At 42.9% G+C, this 15,244-nt stretch overlaps 1 protein-coding gene and 1 non-coding gene across 4 annotated transcripts; both read left to right on the top strand.

The window, feature by feature from the left end:
• Nucleotides 1-1,184: 1,184 nt before the first annotated feature.
• RBMX (RNA binding motif protein X-linked) lies at nt 1,185-10,131 on the top strand. Of its 3 annotated transcripts, XM_042974420.1 has the most exons (10): nt 1,185-1,355; nt 2,455-2,583; nt 2,779-2,885; nt 3,370-3,541; nt 4,096-4,248; nt 4,588-4,702; nt 4,795-4,920; nt 5,004-5,086; nt 7,847-7,929; nt 8,853-10,131. In XM_042974420.1, exons 2-9 carry the CDS (start codon nt 2,475-2,477, stop codon nt 7,849-7,851), a joined length of 870 nt encoding a protein of 289 aa, XP_042830354.1. In that variant the 5' UTR covers nt 1,185-1,355; nt 2,455-2,474; the 3' UTR covers nt 7,852-7,929; nt 8,853-10,131. The 3 variants fall into 3 exon arrangements, with proteins under 3 accessions (XP_042830354.1, XP_042830355.1, XP_042830353.1); XM_042974421.1 differs by lacking the exons at nt 3,370-3,541; nt 4,096-4,248 and adding an exon at nt 5,725-6,951; XM_042974419.1 differs by lacking the exons at nt 7,847-7,929; nt 8,853-10,131 and adding an exon at nt 5,725-6,123 and having other exon boundaries at nt 1,186-1,355.
• Nucleotides 2,633-2,701, top strand: LOC122235613. The gene has a single exon (XR_006213654.1). It is a non-coding gene; the product is annotated as a small nucleolar RNA SNORD61 (small nucleolar RNA).
• Nucleotides 10,132-15,244: the final 5,113 nt, after the last annotated feature.

The raw sequence follows: 15,244 nt of genomic DNA, 5'->3' as shown, positions 1-15,244 counted from the left end.
GTGGGGCCCCTTCTTCTGCACTCAAACCCCCTGCGATCTTAATGGGTTCGAAGATTCTGCCTACCTCTAACTGGGCTCTCTCTTTATGCCCCTTCAATTCCTGTCACCTTGGATCTCTTTCTGTCCCTTGCTGGTGCACGCTCTTTTCTTCCAGTTTGCACTTAACTGCTTGCTCTTCTTGAAAAGCTTTCCCATGGCTGGTTTCTTTTCTCCATTCAGATCTGATGTGACATCTAATATCAAATTTGGTCTCCCATATATTGTCCACCAAAGCACCTAGTTTGCTTCCTCCTTGGCCCCAACCACAATAGGTAACTGTTTTGTTAATTGTATTCAGATTTTTTTCGTTTTCAAATAAATTAGAACAATTTTAATTTCTGTAATCCCCCACCACGAGACTACCGCAGTTAAAATACACAATGCCCGGTTAAACTTGAATTAAAGATACACCTCGAAGAAGTTTTTGGTATATGATTTTGGGATATACGCATACTGAAAAAAATTCTCTGAAATTCAAACTTAACTGGGCATCCTGTATTTTTATCTGCCAAATTTGGGAGCTTCACCTTTGAGGTAAGTGCCTTGCCCTTGTCTCGCTTGTTCTGGGTTGTATGCTAACAGCCAAGCCCAGAGCCTGCCATTTATTAGTAGGTGTTCAGTAATTGTTCTACATGAAGGAACTATCAGTCTGCCGTTTTGTACTTCTTTTTCCCCAAGTGACATTTATTTCTCAGAATTGTCCCCATTCACCGGCAATTCTTGTTGCAGATATTTGGGGAGGATCTATTTTATTATCTAAACTTCTTTGTTTCCCATTTATGTAAAATCAGCATAGTTAGGAGTATCTACCTTCATCACGTTGTTCTGAGAATTAAACGAGTTAATGGTTGTAAAGTTCAGCCCCGTGCCCGGCCCCCTAGAACACGCAATAAATTTCAGCTCGGTATCAAAGGCAGCCCGTGAACCATTTTAGCGGAAAGCAAAAACGCGGGTTCGTGGAGCACGGGTGGGGGCTGGGGAAACGGTTAGAAACGGGCGCCGGCCCAAACGCGGAGGGGCCCAGGGAAAGGGGAGGAGCGAAGAGCGAATGACAGAGAAGACAGCCAATGGAGAGGCTGGGAACCGCTCCCCCTCCCTTAGCGTTTCAAATTCTAAGCTCGGTTTCCATCCGGGTCCTTCAGCCTCGTTCCCGGGCAGTATAAAGTTTGCTGTCTCCTTTGTTCGCCCTCGTTGCGCAGTAGTGCTAGCGGCTTCCCTCTTCCGTTCTCGGAGCCAGCGGCCCTCCCTCGTGCTGGGCTGCTACGAAGCCCCTGCCGGCGAGCTCGTAGGAGCTTGGAACCGTCGTCACCCCTCCGGTACGTGTTCCCCTGCCCTTCGCCCGTTGCGCCTACGTTCCTGCCACGTTAGAACTTGGGATTATCTCCCCGCAGATGGGGGTGGCGGGCGCCATTTTAAGAACCGAGAGGTGCCGACCTATTTCGATAAGGCTGAGCGTGTCCGGGGAAAACGGACGTGGGGGCTCCGTTCGGCCGGGTGCCTCTCGAGAAAGTTTGGCTGTCGCCCGCGGGGGTGGCGGCGGAGGCCGGGGTGGGAACGGGACGAGGGCCGACCGCGCCACCGCGGTACCTGCATTGGGATGGCGCTGGCGCCACGGACGGGCACGTGCACTTTTACGCGGGTCCTTGTTCATTGGCGGCCTTGGAGAGGAAGCCCTACGGGTTTTCCCAGCCACTGCCGATAGCGAAAGTTACTCCCCTGGCCGGTGTAGGCTTTTCTGGGTTGAATCCAAGTGTCGCCATTTTGTGTTTTCCACGCGCTTTTTAATGACGGGGTTTAATTGGATTCTGCTGCAGTCATGGAGTGCTGAGTGATACGATGCGCGCTTCCACCTTCCGTTATTATGAAACGATGCCGAAACCTTTTTTATTTTTAAACCTTTTCGGCGGGGCAGGGGCTGGTGGAGAAGGGGAGGTATAACTTGGCTCAAACTTGAGATTTCTGCTTAGGTTTACTGGGGAATCCTAACGAGGAAAGACAAAGTTCTTGGAAGAGGTCCTCCGACTGGCCTGTGACCTTGAATGAGGCTACACGCTTAAAAAAAAACCATCAGGGTAATTTGGATGTGACCGTTGAATCCTTAAAAGGCAACACATGTAGGATTAAAACTAGAACTGCTTTTTCAAACGTTGAGTAGTGATTAAAATTGCCAAGGTGGTTTAAGGATGGAGGCATAAGTTAACTTGGGCCTTTTAACTGGTCTAATGCAAACTGCGCTATCACTAAACTACTTAAATTGGTTTCCTGCTGACGCTTGGAAGAAGAGAATGCTTTTGGTGCCTTCAGTTTTTAAGGAATGATGATTTTATAGTATAACAAGAAAGATGTGCCAATAAATACATGTGTCCCATAAGCTTGAACTTTTTCTAGGGAGGTAATACTGTTCTTTTTCAACAGACTCTCACCAGGGGGAAAAAATGGTTGAAGCAGATCGCCCAGGAAAGCTTTTCATTGGTGGCCTCAATACAGAAACAAATGAAAAAGCCCTTGAAGCCGTATTTGGCAAATATGGACGAATAGTGGAAGGTGAGTTCTCTGAAGGCATACGCGGAGCTGTGAATAATTAAAAATGTAAGCTGTGATGAATTTGATTACGTTGATCGTCTGACATGATACATTTTGTCCTCTAAGAAGTTCTGAGCTTGCATTTTATAGACTAGCTTTGGTTATTTCATTTGAACTAGAGTAACGCTTCCCCCCCCCCCCAAAACTGTGTTTTAGTTCTGTTGATGAAAGATCGTGAAACCAACAAATCGAGAGGATTTGCTTTTGTCACCTTTGAAAGCCCAGCAGATGCTAAGGATGCAGCCAGAGACATGAACGGAAAGGTGAGATTGCACAGTGATCCCGTTTCTAGTGCATAAACTGGCACAGTGTTCTTGAAATCTGGTCGAGGGTAGCTCTTGAGTTGTGTTTGAGTGTATACCTTTCTAGAGGCATCCGATCTTAGCCATTTGTGAATTCACAATTTGCAAAGTTAGGGATTATGCTCCGAAAGTGTCTCAGTTCAGAATGTTGCATGACTCTGTTCTCTACTTGAAAACTTGGCTTTTCGGTTATCAGTTTGTTAACAACTTGACTGGCCTTTTATGTTTTGTTGACCAGTAGTGCAACGGACCTTACGTTTGGGTTCAACTCCTCCTCCGTAGCATTCTCAAAAAGTTCCAACGGAAAAAACGACCCCGTATTTTTATTGAGCAAGATTTACCTACAAACTTTATTTTGAAGGGTGCGTTGGCGTCACGTTGCATAGTGAAGGGATCTGCAGGTTTTCTTTAAATGTTGATGGAATTACATTTTGATGTTATTTAGTCCTTAGATGGAAAAGCCATCAAGGTAGAACAAGCCACTAAACCGTCATTTGAAAGTGGCAGACGTGGACCACCTCCACCCCCAAGAAGCAGAGGCCCCCCAAGAGGTCTTAGGGGCGGAAGAGGAGGAAGTGGAGGAACCAGGGGACCTCCCTCACGTGGAGGGCACATGGGTAATGACTTGGGTCTGCCTCAGGCTTGGTGTGGAATTTGGGAACTGCAGACCTCACGCCAGTGTGCGTTGGTTAAGTCCTTGTGTAAAGACTCCACCTGATACTGCGAACACTTGATGCATATATTGAAGTCCATGAGACTTAAGAGACCTAGAAGTCATAAGTTTGTGTTTAAAACAACAGCGGATGGGGTAACTAGCTGGCTCAAAGCCCCAGATCTCTGGGGTTGTGAGTTTGGGCACCAGAACTAGGTAGTTTGTGGGGGGAAAAATTGCAGAAGACTTCACAGAAAAATTTGGATCTAGGCCTTCATTTTAAGTATATAAAAATGAAACCATTCGGGTTTTTTCTTCGAAGCAATTTAAAGACTACCGGTTTTTGATTAGTCTAGATAGACTCCCTTCTGCTTAGTAGTCTTGTAGAAGTGAAAACGAAAACAAGATTGCCCAACTGAACAGAAAATGGTCATTCTTGATAGAGCAAAAAAGAACTTGTACAGCTTCCTACTGATTATTACGACGATTAACAGGTTTTTCTTTTTTATTTTAATGTAGATGATGGTGGTTATTCCATGAATTTTAACATGAGTTCTTCCAGGGGACCACTTCCAGTAAAAAGAGGACCTCCACCAAGAAGTGGCGGCCCTCCTCCTAAAAGATCAGCCCCTTCAGGACCAGTTCGCAGCAGCAGTGGAATGGGAGGAAGAGGTAAATGCTGGATTTCTAGAACGATCCATCCTGCCACCATGACCTGCACGTGGTTGACAAGGGATTTAAAAAATGATGGTTTAAAATAAAAATCTTCAATATAAAAGATGCTTATGAAAGTGACTTGTGGACTAGGGGTGATGTAGGTACATGAAGTTAATATGCACTGAAAAGACTTGAGTTGTGAACAAGGGGGTTTTAGGGAAGAAACTCTTTGAGTTCCATACCATCTGTCCTATCTGAGTGAACTGCCCTGCTTTCATTATCTGGATGGAAATTCACATTCACCGAAGCTTCCCACTTTGGATGTATTTCTAAAAATGGTTATTTTGTCTTAAGCTCCTGTGTCACGTGGAAGAGACAGTTATGGAGGCCCACCTCGAAGGGAACCCCTGCCCTCTCGTAGAGATGTTTATTTGTCCCCAAGAGATGACGGATATTCTACTAAAGACAGGTAACAGACAAGTGTAGTAGTTTGTCTCCATAATTTCAGTTGAAGGGAGAACTTGCCAGAAGTGTGAACCGAGTTCATTTTTGTTTTTGTAGCTATTCAAGCAGAGATTACCCAAGTTCTCGTGATACAAGAGATTACGCACCACCCCCGAGAGATTATACTTACCGTGACTATGGTCATTCCAGTTCACGTGATGACTACCCATCAAGAGGCTATAGGTAAAGTGATACTGCAGCCTGTGACAGCTTGTAGATTTGCTCTGAATATTGCTACCCTGTGGCTTATGAGTTTTTCTCTTTAGTGATAGAGATGGCTATGGTCGTGATCGTGACTATTCAGATCATCCGAGTGGAGGCTCCTACAGAGATTCATATGAGAGTTATGGTAAGATACTGGTTGAGGGTCTTCGAGTATCACCAGCTTGAGTTTTTAGGTTCATGAGCCACTTTATTAGGCTGTGTGGTGCTTGCTTTTTAAGGGATATTTGCTTGCTTTTAAGGGGTAACTTTATCAGCTGGGCTTTTCCTAGTTTTGTGAGGGGCTTTTGTTTTTTTCTAAGTTTTTTTTTTTTTTTTTTTGAGGCTGTTTGCTTGCTTTGGAGGGGATTTTGCTTGCTTAAATTGGCAGCCTTATGTGTTTTCCCCCAACAGTGAAAATACAATTTAAAAATTTTATTAACAAGATCAAATGTTTACCATTGCAATGTGAAGGAAAGTCTACAGTTCAAAATTGCAACTTATCACTGGAAAGTGTCTGAGTGTCTTCTCTAAAATAACAAGCTGTCTGGAATATCCTCTTGAAATACACACCGTCTTCAGTCTTTGCAAACAAACATTAAAACCCATCCATTTCCGTATCTCAGCAGATGAGCAAATCCCTGTTAATGGCCAGCAATGGCAGAGTTTAAAACCTTCCAGTTAAGAAAGTAAACGTTTAATACAAGAATTCTGTAAATTCAGATTTAAATGTTGTATATATACAATTTATAGTGTTGCCATATTACCTGACCATTGACCCTGCAGGTAACTCACGTAGTGCTCCACCTACACGAGGGCCCCCGCCATCTTATGGTGGAAGCAGTCGCTATGATGATTACAGCAGCTCACGTGACGGATATGGTGGAAGTCGAGACAGTTACTCAAGCAGCCGAAGTGATCTCTACTCAAGTGGTCGTGATCGGGTTGGCAGACAAGAAAGAGGGCTTCCCCCTTCTATGGAAAGGGGGTACCCTCCTCCACGTGATTCCTACAGCAGTTCAAGCCGCGGAGCACCAAGAGGTGGTGGCCGTGGAGGAAGCCGATCTGATAGAGGGGGAGGCAGAAGCAGATATTAAAAGCAAACAAAACTTTGGACCAAAATCCCCGTTCAAAGAAACAAACAAAACAGTGGAACCTTTTCTGTCATAACTACCCAAGGACTACTAAAAGGAAAAATTGTGTTACCTTTTTTAAATTTCCTGTTAAGTTCCCCTTCCATAATTTTTATGTTCTTGTGAGGGAAAAAAGTAAAATCTGTTAATCTTATTTGACTTTATGACATTGCTTTCAGTAAGCAAATGTTAAATGTGTTTAAGACTTGACTTGTGTACTAGTGTTGTAATTTTCCAAGTAAAAGTGTCCCTAAAGGTCACTTCCTATATCTTGATTTTTCCCAGTAAATGAGGCAAGCAATTCTAGGACCTTCCACAAACATCTAGCCATCTAAAATGGAGAGGTGGAATTCTTCTGCCTATACAAACAAGCTAGCTATTAGAGGGTGGTCGGGATATGCTACTCTTAGGATTTCAGAGTGTCTTCAAACTGAAATCTCCATGTTCTCAGTATGAAAAACCTGAGATCAGATGCTTTTATGTAAGGAAAGTGCTATTCACCCAGTAAATCCAAAAAAGCAAATGGATAATGCTGGCCATATTTTGCCTTTCTGACATTTCCTTGGGAATCTACAAGAACCTCCCCTTTCCCCTCCCCAATAAGACCATTTAAGTGTGTGTTAAGCAACTACAGAATACTAAATAAAAAGTTTGGCCAAAACCAACCATGAAGCTGCAAACGGTGCTTGCTCTTACTGTTTCAAATTTTTGCAACTCTGTAGTGTCTCACTTTTAAGGAACAGCTTGATTGCAAAGGAGAAAATAGATAAGCAATGAAGTTATCTCCAACTTCTCAAAGGCTTATGACTTCTAAAAAGTGAATCTATCAGCATTCCACATCAGATTTAAAGCATCAAATGCCTGTGAAACAGCAAAGATGGTAAGCAAAGCAAACTAGTTTTTCCGTCTAAGTCGAGATTGAACACTTACCTTCCTCCTAGTACAGTGAGACATACTGTACCTCATGGCAATGGAAATGCTTTCTAGATTAAAAAAAAACTTTTGGAAAAGCAAAGTGTTCGATAGCATATTAGAAGTTCTCCAAATTCAACACATGGATTTTTTTTTTTTTTTAAAGCATGTGTGACACTTAAAGGCCTTAATACAGCTGTTGTTTACCAATAGCGATCTGGGGCTTGGGAGGGGGTGCCTTTTTTTTTTTTTTAAAGTATTTTTGATGAAGACCTTTAAACATGCTTCGTATGTTTTAACATTTTTCAAAATAGCCTTTTAGTCAATATAGGAAATGGCTTAAGTTTGGGGTCCCACTCTTGCCCCTGTAAGCCATTGCAAACTTGACATTTAGTTGGATGCCTGACTTGTTTTTAGTTCTATGGAACTACACTGTATGGAGAAAATCTATTGCAAAGTGGTCTTTAAAAAGCAAAACCTGAGGCAGCATGACCCAGGTCCAGCCATGAAGTTGAAAAAGATGCTCTTGAATATAGTAAACTTGAAGACCTCCAACTAAAAATCCTTACAATGCACTTATTCCTTCAAATAAGTTTTGTCCGTTCAACTTATGGATTTAACATGGCAGTGCACCATTGGAACAGAATGAGAATCCATAAGCCATGCGACTTAACCATTTTAAGCCATTCCAGTCCATCCCAAGCCAGTGAATCTTCCACCACTTAAGAGAATTAGTAGAACATGAAATACGTTAAGCTGCAAGTCTGAACTTGCCTTTTCTTTCTGGAAAAGAGCAGTTGTAGGCAAGTTTTGAAGAATTTCCTTTAAGAGAGATAACTAGTTTACCTATTTAATTTTTACAGGTTGAGGATTTTGGTCCTTATGGTTGGAGTGCTGATTTATTCACACTACATAAACCTCACAGCAAGAGAAATCAAATGCTAAGGTAAGTTTCAGAAGCCATGGCCTTTATAGGTACAAATTATGTAGCTTTGCCTGTTTGCATAGCTGTGATATTTGTAAGTTCTCCATGGGGTAGGATAACCTAACGTGGGTGAGGAGGATAAAGTTAAGTGCTGTAATGTATTTTACACCTGGCGCGTTAAGTTACCCATTAGAATGGAGGGTGAGGTTAAACAGGTAGGTTGCCGTTGGTGGCTCAGTCAAGTGATCTTAGCTTTTTTTTTTTTTTTTTTTAAGCTTGCAAGCAAGCGTGTGTGCAAACGAGGGAGGGAGAATCCCAAGCAGCCTCCGCGCTCTCAGCGCAGAGCCAGACCTGGGGGCTCGATCTCAAACCATGAGCTCATGACCTGAGCCAAAGTCCAGATGCTTAAATGAGCCAATCAGGTGCCCCTTAGCTCCCCTCCCCCCCCATGTTGTGCTGTACTTTTCATGTTATTTACGACTGGAAGTTGGTACCTCTTCATGCCCTGTGTTAGTTACTTCTGAGTGTATTACAAAGCTTGCTGATCTAGTCTCCTTAAGCAGTTGTTGACTGGAGCTGTCCAGTTAGTGTTTTGGTAGGTGCGCAGACTTCACTTCCATGAGGTTCAAACTTGGTCCCGTGAATTTTGTAAGAGGACGCCCTGTTCGTGCCGCCCCAGCCACAGTACAAATGGACTAAAGGGAGAACAGATGCAGCTGCTTCTAAGTTCCACTTACGAGTAATGTTACCGGCATAATGGTGACACGGTTTTAATATTCCCAAAGTGATAAAGGAATTAGTATTTACGGTTGCATCTTGGAGCTTGCAGCTTAAAGGAAATGTTGCCAGTTACAAAGTATGTGTTTAGAGAATGGGTAAGAGGGGAGTAATTTCCAGTATAAAACAATATCTTGTGACCTGATCACATGCTTTTCATTTTACAGAGTTGTTGAAGCAGAAGAATGCTGATTGTCGATAAGGCACAACAGTTGCATAAGCAGTACTCCTCAGAATTGGTTTGGTGCAGGCAATAGAGTTTTTGCCTTCGAGGGTTCCTGTGGATCTGAGGAAGGAAGGCACCAGTGTTGATTAGCACTCTTAACTAGGGAGTGGTAGTTACTTCAAAAAAGTAATTGACCAGATAAAGGGGAGCATTTAAGGAAATTGGTAAGTGGAGGTAGGAAGTTCTTGTGGTTCTTCACGTGGATTTGACAAGTTTGGCTTTCATTCTGTTAAAGTCCTGGGGGATGACTCTGCAGTTTAGAACTGGCTGATGACTACTGTCAGAAAGTTGAAGTAGAAAAATGAAAGGCGTAAGTGGTAACTCTTTATCCAGTAAACTGTTTGATTTTTTTCAGCAAGTGGAACATTTTGGTGCAGTTTATCCCGAAGTGGGGTTTAGTCAGAAAACCAAGGGAGTAGTGTCTGGAAACTTAGAGTAACTGGAAACATAGACAAAATGATTGAAAGCACACTTTAAAAACTGGAAACAAAATTGGGCCACTTGGCTTTTTTTTTTTTTTTTTTTTTTTTTTTTTTTTAACTGTATTGTTTGGTAAGCCTGCTTTTACCCCCACCACCTGTCTTGGAAACAAACCAATTGTGTTGGAGACCAGAGCTGGTAGTATAAAAAAGCTAATGTTTCCAAAGGAAACAGATTTGAGTAGTTGGGTTAGAAAAACCAACTCAACTCCTAAGACTTTTTTTCTTCATCGTAAAATCAGTGCTATCATCTTTGATCTTTGTCATTGTGGGAAATAACCCCAAAATTCTAACCCTCTTCGGACAGGCTTTTCTAATCCCAGGCCATGAGGGTATTGACCAAATTTAAATAGCTGTTGACACATAGCTGTCTTCCTCAATCCTATGATGTAAAGTACGTGGGATTATGCTTCTGATGACTTGGGCTCTGGAGATTTTATTTAGGTATCTGGAAAATAGTGTAGAACATAGAAATTAAACATAGTGATCATTAATATGAAGTCGAAATTAAGCATACCCAAATGACCATTCAGCTGTTGGCAAATAGTTTACTGACCCAGCAGACTTAATTCTCCCGTTGGGAAAAGAATCCGTCTTGAGTCTTCTGGCTTTATACTGGTTGTAAAAGAATGATATAATGTTTTGTTGAACTGGTAGTTGAATACAGAACTTAGATATCCTAGATCACTTTTCTCTTTTTGGAATGTTTTGTATTTGAAACTTAATAAAACTTAACATGCATATGTTGTGGCCCCTGGGTTCTTTATTCTTTTGTAATAAGGAATTTAGGCTTTTCCATATGACCTTGTGTCCATCTTGAGCGGTTGCCTTGGAACATAGTCCCCAAGGTGGCCTCTTCTGTGACTAGGCTGCTTTTATTAGGGGAGTGAGCTTCAGGTGTAGGTATCAAGGTAAATGAGGTGAGCCCATTTAATCTCTACCCCTACATAGGCAGTGACACCAAAGAACTAGAAGCTAAAAGACTAGAAGGTATACTCTGGTTTTTACTGCTTAACTCTTGGGGGGAGGCACAGGTCCATTGGCTCAGTTTGGTAGCGAATCCCAATGGGGACCTTCAGCGATGTTCTTAAACACAGTGCCATTTGATTAACGTGCTTCTGTATTGAGCACTTTCTCTGTTATTGTCTACTGTTCTGTGTATTTCTGACTCCTGCACTGTTTACCTGTGTCCTTTATTAAAAGGAAGGCCACCATGGTTTGGAGTGTAGTACCTCAAACAGGCACTGCTCCCAGTGGGGTTTGGGGCATGAGTGAGTTTCATGGAGTATTTCAAGGTGTGGAAACGCACGATTGGCTGGCTACAAGGTCCTATTTTCTAGGGTAAAGGGGGAGGTAAAGCTAAGTTGGGATTGTTTGATATTTCAGGTTTTCTGTGCGTGCATTTAGACATCTGACATTTAGATTTCAGACCTGGGCCAGACCACTGGGGCAGTCTCTGTTTTCTGGGTCCCCCTTAAATTCATCCGCACCTAAAATGTGGATTTGGGTTATATAGTCAGTTGAACAGAAATCATTGCGTGGGAAAGTAATGTTAGTTGAGCATTAGGATGGCAGAAAAAGCCCTAAGTATTGACCTGTAAATAAATTAGCTCCACACCACTTCTAGAGGAACTAGTCCTTCCCATCAATTGTTAAGTTGCACACATCTGTGCGCTTCCCTAAAAAACAGTGACCTCAATATGTACAGATTTTGAAGATGAGTTTTAAAATTTTAATTTGGATTGTTTTAAGTATGTGTAATTTAGCAAAAGTCCACACTATCAAGATGGAGAACGTTGCTATCACCCAGGCCAAGTTCCCTTGTGACTTGCTGCAGACAATTGCCATCATTCCTCAAAAGATGGAGACTAGTTTTGTCTGTTCTAGAATAAATGCAATCATAAAAGTGGAACCTTGCGTAAAGCTTTTCTTTGTTTTTTTTTTTTTAAACAAAATGCTTTAAGATTCTGCAAGTGTATCCGTTTGTTCCCTTTTTATTGCCAAGTAGAAGCATGGTACAGTTTGCCTGTTGATGGAGACCTGGGCCTTTTTCAGCTCTTGGCTAGTAATGAAGTTGCTGTGAATGTTCTAACATTTAAGTCTGTGTACACAATGAGGTGAAAACAAGTTGCTGTGAACATTCTAATATTTAAGTCTGTACACAAGGAGGTGGAAAACACTTCAATGTGGAATTGCTGGATTGTAGGGTAGATACTTCCTTTCATAGGGAATTGCCAGATGTTTTCCCAAACTTGTTTTACTTGCCATCAATATTGGCTGTATCCATATTTGGTGCCCCTTTTTTTAAGATTTTTTTTAACATTTGTTTATTTTTGAGAGAGCACGAGTGGGGAAGGGGCAGAGAGAGACAGGGAGACAATCCAAAGCAGGCTCCAGAGCTGTCAGCACAGAGCTGGACACAGGGCTCAAACCCACGAACCGTGTGATCGTGACCTGAGCGGAAGTCAGACGCTGAACTGACTGAGCCACCCAGGCGCCCCTGTATTCGGTGCTTTTAAATGTAGCCATCCTGGTGGGTACATTTCATCTTGTTTAGATTTGTATATCCCTGATGAAGGAGTACCGTTTATATTTAAAAATCTATAATTTGCAGTGAAATGCACACAGATCTTGTGTTCAGTCTTGAAAAAGACTGTTTACCCATTCATCAAAATGCAATATTTTCCAGTCCGGGAAGTTTTTGCATGTCCCTTACCAGTCAGTATCTCCTCTCCCATGCCCAGAGAAACAGCATTAATCTGGTTTCTATTGTACGATATATTTGCACATTTAGGACTGCACAGAAGTTAAATCCTTCCGCCATGTACTTTTTGTGTCCAGCTGCTTTCAGCATGTTTTTGAGATTCCTCCACGTAGTTTGTATGAATTCCTTTTTGGTGCAGAGAACCCCGGTGTATATGTAGTTTACCTGTTCTGTTGATGGACATCTGGAGTTCTAGCTTTGGACTGTTAGGAATAATGTGGCTGTGAGTAATGTGTAAGCCTTCAGCATATAGTTTCGTTTCTTTTGGATAAATTTTGGAGCGGGATTGATGAGTAATACAGTGGACTATATATGTTTAATTTTTAAACTGCTGAATAGTGTTCCCAGAGTACCATTTGATGCCCTCCTAGCAATTTATGAGCGTTCTCGTTGCTTTTCCAGCATTTGCCGCTGTTGGTCTATTTCCTCTTACCCATTTTAGTGGGTGGGCGAGGTGGTATAACATTGAGATTTTAATTTGCATTTCCCTGATGACTAATGCTGAGCGCTTTTTTAAAAAAATGAACTTTATTTTGGGATCATTTTAAATTTACAGAAAAGTTGCAAAGATAGGGTAGAGCTCCTGTATATCCGGCAGTCAGGCTGCCCTAATTTCAACATCTTACATCGTTGTGGTGCATTTGTCAAAACGAGATGAACGTTGGTACATCTGTTTTACAGTCTGGTAGTTTTAACTTTGTTAGGTGTACAATTCATTTTGAGTTGGGTTTTTTTTTTTCCTTTGGGGAGGCAAGAGTTGAAATTCTTAAAAAATAGGAATACCATTTAATCTTTTATTTATTTATTTTTTTAATATTTATTTATTTATTTTTGAGAGAGAGCGAGGGGGAGGGGCAGAATGAGAGGGAGACACAGAATCCGAAGCAGGCTCCAGGCTCTGAGCTGTCAGCACAGAGCCCCACGCGGGGCTCGAACTCACCATGAGATCATGACCTGAGCTGAAGTCCGATGCTTAACCGACTGAGCCACCCAGGCGCCCCAGGAATACAATACCATTTATTCTAATGTGTGTTGAAAAGACTACTTTTCCATTGGATTACTGCCTCTGTCTTTGTAGGAACAGTGTATACACTGGCCCCATTACTATGTTTTTTAGTAACGTGTCTGATCTTAATTTTTGTCACTATGTATCGTAAGCTGACTAAAGATAAATTCTTTTTTTTGTGTGTGTAGGATGTTTTTCTTCCTTGAAGTTATTGTTGCTGGGTTTTTGGTTTTTTTACTTCAAACTCCATCTTATGTTAGAGGTTTTCTGATATTAATGTTTATTTTGCAAGAGCGAGCAAGGGAGGGGCAGAGAGAGGGAGAGAGAATCCCAAGCAGGCTCCACGCTCAGCCCAACGTGGGGCTCAGTCTCAGGACCCTGAGATCATGACCTGAGCTGAAATCAAGAGTTGGAAGCTCAACTGACCGAGCCACCCAGGTGCCCCTGTTCAAGGCTTTCTTAAACAAATGGAGGTTTTTGGTTTTGTGCTCCTGACTATAAGGGGTAGGGGATGAAGTTGTAAGCTCCGGGGGCTTTTCAACGCTGAGCTGAGCTTCACTGTGGGGCTGTTCCGTTGGGGAACCCCTGAGGCCAGCGCCTTTAGGGCTTTGCTCTTGGGCTAGTCAGATACCTCAAGGAAATCTTGGCCAAGATCCTACCTTGAGGGCGTAGGGGGTATTTACTGGTTTAATACATAAGGTTGGGGTTTTGCCGTATGGGTGTGTGGTGATTGGCCCCGTGCTTGCACACGAGGTCTGCCCCCCTCGGCAGCGGCTTCAGTGCCGCCTTGATGTAACCCATCTCCGGGTGGCTTGGAAGCGCTGTTCTTCGTCTTTCCATGGTGATGGGGAGGAGAATGATCTTTCCAGAGTAATGTTGGGGGAGAAGAAAGGCACAGTTAGAAATTTCTTCTCTGGCCTCTCTGTGGTGCCTGCCTCTGTTCTATTTTAGGCCACGCTCTCCTGACCTCCATCCCTGCTGGAGACTTACCTTCTCCAGTCTCTAGGTGTTTCTCACTTTTATCTAGACTATCTAGAATTGGACTTGGAACTCCAGCATTACCGTTTGTGTGGCCTCAGGCAATTTATTGAACCTCTCTGTACTTGTTCTCTCACCTGTAAAGTGGAGCTCATAGTATCCGTCTCCTAGCGCGAGGATTAAATGAGTTAATAGTGCCGGGCACATAGAAAATGCCGCCTAAGTGGTAGACTTCATCATCATCTGTCAATTTTCCTGTTGTGTGTCCTCATCCGGGCTGGATTTGGGGGAGGGAGCCCAGCACCTTATGGTAGAATCTTGTCAAGGACTGGAAGTCCCTATTATAAGCCAAGGTTCTTCCTTTTTTTTGAGTCCTAGTCATCTGTTTTTTTGGGGGACACTATGGTGATTAATCCATACAGGGCCCTTCTCATTTTATTTTCACATTTTATTCCCATTCCTACTCCCATTCACCATCTGCCCCTCCCCGGTGGGAAGCATCTAATGCATTTAATGGATATCGATGTTTTATATGCATGTATTTTTAATTGACTTAAACGCTACGGTATTTAAATATCCCTTCGTAACTTCCCATCACCGTGTTTTGGACACGTACCCGGCATCCATCGTGTCCGCTGCTTCTAAGTATAGTATTTAATGGTGTGCATCCCCCATAGTTTGTCTATCCACTTGCCAGTTTGGTGTGCAAGCTATTCCTTCCTGGGTCGTAGTGTATACCTGGCTGCCTAGAGCAGGCTGAGGTTTGACCGTAGTTACGGAAGCTCTTTGATTCCCAGACTGACTTGAGCTGAGAGTTACCGGACTTGGGCTTGTAATTGCTTCTTCGGAAGCTTTCACGTGAACTCCAAAGACTCCACCCAACGTTACGGTCTTTCTGGTCATCTTACTGGTATAAGGGTTAAGCAGCAAGCATTTGGGCGCTCGGAGCACGTGGTTCGGTTGGCACTTCCTATTAGTTCATCGTGATGCTCCTGCCTGCGTGGGTTACTGGCATCCCGTTTCCCGTGTGGCCGAAACTGCAATAAAGCCCAAAGGCATGAACAGACCAGTCCCCCAAATCCCGTTTTTGCCGGGTCCGTTTCCAG

This window comes from Panthera tigris, chromosome X, assembly GCF_018350195.1.
Source record: "Panthera tigris isolate Pti1 chromosome X, P.tigris_Pti1_mat1.1, whole genome shotgun sequence".
NCBI lineage: Eukaryota > Metazoa > Chordata > Mammalia > Carnivora > Felidae > Panthera > Panthera tigris.
The sequence above is the reverse complement of the archived record's forward strand: the minus strand, read 5'-3'. Positions and strand labels throughout refer to the sequence as shown.

What these genes read in the sequence shown, in the direction of transcription:
- RBMX (XM_042974419.1), top strand. Translation starts at nt 2,475, where the DNA reads ATGGTTGAAGCAGATCGCCCAGGAAAGCTTTTCATTGGTGGCCTCAAT. An exon ending in CTCACGTGGAGGGCACATGG is followed by an intron (nt 3,542 to 4,095) that starts GTAATGACTTGG and finishes ATTTTAATGTAG; the next exon opens with ATGATGGTGGTTATTCCATG. An exon ending in CAGTGGAATGGGAGGAAGAG is followed by an intron (nt 4,249 to 4,587) that starts GTAAATGCTGGA and finishes TTTTGTCTTAAG; the next exon opens with CTCCTGTGTCACGTGGAAGA.